General features: G+C 51.2%; 1 protein-coding gene across 1 annotated transcript in view; it reads left to right on the top strand.

Moving 5' to 3' along the window:
• Nucleotides 1–491: 491 nt before the first annotated feature.
• The window catches only part of LOC311116388 (cGMP-specific 3',5'-cyclic phosphodiesterase-like), a gene marked incomplete at its 5' end in the record, with an annotated part of 19,048 nt that continues 15,559 nt past the window's right edge, over nt 492–3,980 (top strand). The window contains one exon of the mRNA XM_084191466.1: nt 492–617. Within this exon, the coding sequence (XP_084047592.1) occupies nt 492–617 (126 nt within the window). The remainder of the gene's footprint in view (nt 618–3,980) is intronic.

Raw genomic sequence — 3,980 nt, 5'->3', positions numbered from 1 at the left:
TGAGTCACTATGCATTGGCTAATAGGGAGTTGATTGGAAGCTTATGCCGGTAAATGGATCGACATGGAAAGATTGGATGAACAGAATCCAGTGATTTGATTAGCAGGGTGGTCAAAGTTTTCCCTATAACACCAATCAGATTGCCAGGCTGGCCAATATTAAGCTCTACTGCTTGAGGATGTACAGATACAATTAAAGTCACTGTCATTCTGTCTGTTTTCTATTTTGTTGTTGTTTAAACTTTTCCCTCTCTCTTGCTGTCCGTTTTTGCCCCCTCCTCCCACCTCCTCCTCCCCTCCTCCTCCCACCTCCTCCTCCTCCTCCTCCTCATTTCACCCTCTTTCTCCCCACTTTTTCTTGTCTATCTCCTACTGTGTTCCTTCATATCCCCCCTCTCTCCCCCCTGCCTCCGTTCCCCCCCCCCCCCCCACCCCCCCCCCACCTCTCTCTCCCCCCTTCTCCCTTCGTTCCCCCTTTCTCTCTCTCTGTAGAGTCTGTGCCAGTGGATCCTGAGTGTTAAGAAGAACTATAGGAAGAACGTGGCCTACCACAACTGGAGACATGCCTTCAACACCTCCCAGTGCATGTTCGCCCTGCTCAAATCTGGCCGGTTACAGGTGAGTTCAGCCAATCAATGGCCAGCATGGCAGGAGTGCCGGGTCACTTCGTCCAATCAATAAATAATCAATCCCAGCAGGAAGTCTTATTTGTGTCAGTCCGACCAATGGCTAATGAGTCACCATGCTGTAACTGTGCCGTTACCGGGTCAGTCCGACCACTATGTTCTGTCAAGTCAACATTCGCTTCCATTTACCTTAATATTTAAAATGTCTAAATACCAAATATATTACTCTGCCATCTGAGTTGGAAGTTATCAGATGTAATATGATATATGAAGAATATCATTATCATAAATAGTAAGTCAAAGACACTTGAACAGACAAGTACTGTATCTCAGACAGAAACAGAACTCAACGTATCCCAAACACACAGTTCCAGTCCAACCCAGTTCTAGTCCATAACCCTTGGTGCTCACACCCAGCTCTGTTCTGATGTGACTACATGTACTCCCTCTGTTAGGTTAAAGGTTACACTCCAGGTGTTGCTAACAAATGGCTGTTAAGTTCATGTGTAAGCTTCTCTCTCAAGCAGACATTGATAAGCAACCAACACCCCTTTCTGTGTAATGAGACTAACACTGTGTGTGCGCTCTCTCTCTCCTTCCCTCTCTTCCTCTCTTTCCTTCCTCTCTTCCTCTCTCTCTCCCTCTCTCTCCCCTCTCTTCCTCTCTCTCTCCTTCCCTCTCTTCCTCTCTCTCTCCCTCCGTCTCTTCCTCTCTCTCATTCCCTCTCTTCCTCTCTCTCATTCCCTCTCTTCCTCTCTCTCCTTCCCTCTCTTCCTCTCTCTCTCCTTCCCTCTCTTCCTCTCTCTCTCCTTCCCTCTCCCTCTTTCCCTCTCTTCCTCTCTCTCTCCCTCCGTCTCTTCCTCTCTCCTTCCCTCTCTTCCTCTCTCTCTCTTTCCCTCTCTTCCTCTCTCTCATTCCCTCTCTTCCTCTCTCTCTCCTTCCCTCTCTTCCTCTCTCTCCTTCCCTCTCTTCCTCTCTCTCATTCCCTCTCTTCCTCGCTCTCTCCTTCCCTCTCTTCCTCTCTCTCTCCCTCCCTATCTTCCTCTCTCTCTCCTTCCCTCTCTTCATCTCTCTCTCCTTCCCTCTCTTCCTCTCTCTCATTCCCTCTCGTCCTCTCTCTCCTTCCCTCTCTTCCTCTCTCTCCCCCCTCTCCTCCTTTCTCTCTCCTTACCTCTTTTCCTCTCTCTCCTTCCCTCTCTTCCTCTCTCTCTCCCCCCCTCTCCTCCTTTCTCTCTCCTTACCTCTTTGCCTCTCTTCTCCTTCCCTCTCTTACCCTCTCTCTCCTTCCCTCTCTTCCTCTCTCTCTCCTTCCTTCTCTTCCCCTCTCCTTCCCTCTCTTCCTCTCTCTCTCCTTCCCTCTCTTCCTCTTTCTCTCCCTCTGTCTCTCCCTCTCTCTCCCTCTTTCTCCTTCCCTCTCTTCCTCGCTCTCCTTCCCTCTCTTCCTCTCTCTCTCTCCTTCCATCTCTTCCTCTCTCGCTCCTTCCCTCTCTTCCTCATTCCCTCTCTTCCTCTCTCTCCTTCCATCTCTTCCTCTCACGCTCCTTCCCTCTCTTCCTCTCTCTCTCCTTCCCTCTCTTCCTCTCTTACTCCTTCCCTCTCTTCCTCTCTCTCATTCCCTCTATTCCTCTCTCTCATTCCCTCTCTTCCTCTCTCTCATTCCCTCTTCCTCTCTCTCCTTCCCTCTCTTCCTCTCTCTCTCATTCCCTCTCTTCCTCTCTCTCTCCTTCCCTCTCCCTCTTTCCCTCTCTTCCTCTCTCTCTCCCCCCGCCTCTTCCTCTCTCTCCTTCCCTCTCTTCCTCTCTCTCCTTCCCTCTCTTCCTCTCTCTCTTTCCCTCTCTTCCTCTCTCTCTCTTTCCCTCTCTTCCTCTCTCTCATTCACTGGCTTCCTCTCTCTCTCCTTCCCTCTCTTCCTCTCTCTCTCCCTCTCTATCTTCCTCTCTCTCCTTCCCTCTCTTCCTCTCTCTCTCCTTCCATCTCTTCCTCTCTCGCTCCTTCCCTCTCTTCCTCTCTCTCTCATTCCCTCTCTTCCTCTCTATCCTTCCATCTCTTCCTCTCACGCTCCTTCCCTCTCTTCCTCTCTCTTTCCTTCCCTCTCTTCCTCTCTCACTCCTTCCCTCTCTTCCTCTCTCTCATTCCCTCTATTCCTCTCTCTCATTCCCTCTCTTCCTCTCTCTCATTCCCTCTTCCTCTCTCTCCTTCCCTCTCTTCCTCTCTCTCTCCTTCCCTCTCTTCCTCTCTCTCTCCTTCCCTCTCCCTCTTTCCCTCTCTTCCTCTCTCTCTCCCCCCGTCTCTTCCTCTCTCTCCTTCCCTCTCTTCCTCTCTCTCTCTTTCCCTCTCTTCCTCTCTCTCTCTTTCCCTCTCTTCCTCTCTCATTCACTGTCTTCCTCTCTCTCTCCTTCCCTCTCTTCCTCTCTCTCTCCCTCTCTATCTTCCTCTCTCTCCTTCCCTCTCTTCCTCTCTCTCTCATTCCCTCTCTTCCTCTCTCTCTCCTTCCCTCTCCCTCTTTCCCTCTCTTCCTCTCTCTCTCCCCCCGCCTCTTCCTCTCTCTCCTTCCCTCTCTTCCTCTCTCTCTTTCCCTCTCTTCCTCTCTCTCTCTTTCCCTCTCTTCCTCTCTCTCATTCACTGGCTTCCTCTCTCTCTCCTTCCCTCTCTTCCTCTCTCTCTCCCTCTCTATCTTCCTCTCTCTCCTTCCCTCTCTTCCTCTCTCTCTCCTTCCATCTCTTCCTCTCTCGCTCCTTCCCTCTCTTCCTCTCTCTCTCATTCCCTCTCTTCCTCTCTATCCTTCCATCTCTTCCTCTCACGCTCCTTCCCTCTCTTCCTCTCTCTTTCCTTCCCTCTCTTCCTCTCTCACTCCTTCCCTCTCTTCCTCTCTCTCATTCCCTCTATTCCTCTCTCTCATTCCCTCTCTTCCTCTCTCTCATTCCCTCTTCCTCTCTCTCCTTCCCTCTCTTCCTCTCTCTCTCCTTCCCTCTCTTCCTCTCTCTCTCCTTCCCTCTCCCTCTTTCCCTCTCTTCCTCTCTCTCTCCCCCCGTCTCTTCCTCTCTCTCCTTCCCTCTCTTCCTCTCTCTCTCTTTCCCTCTCTTCCTCTCTCTCTCTTTCCCTCTCTTCCTCTCTCATTCACTGTCTTCCTCTCTCTCTCCTTCCCTCTCTTCCTCTCTCTCTCCCTCTCTATCTTCCTCTCTCTCCTTCCCTCTCTTCCTCTCTCTCCCCCTCTCTTCCTCTCTCTCTCCTTCCCTCTCTTCCTCTCTCTGTCCTTCCCTCTCTTCCTCTCTCTGTCCTTCCCTCTCTTCCTCTCTCTCTCCCTCCCTCTCTTCCCTCTCTTCCTCTCCCCTCTCTTCCTCTCTCTCTCCTTCCC

The sequence above is a fragment of the Coregonus lavaretus genome (genome assembly GCF_964263955.1).
Source record: "Coregonus lavaretus genome assembly, contig: HAP1_SCAFFOLD_524, whole genome shotgun sequence".
NCBI classification, from domain to species: domain Eukaryota; kingdom Metazoa; phylum Chordata; class Actinopteri; order Salmoniformes; family Salmonidae; genus Coregonus; species Coregonus lavaretus.
The sequence above is the reverse complement of the archived record's forward strand: the minus strand, read 5'-3'. Positions and strand labels throughout refer to the sequence as shown.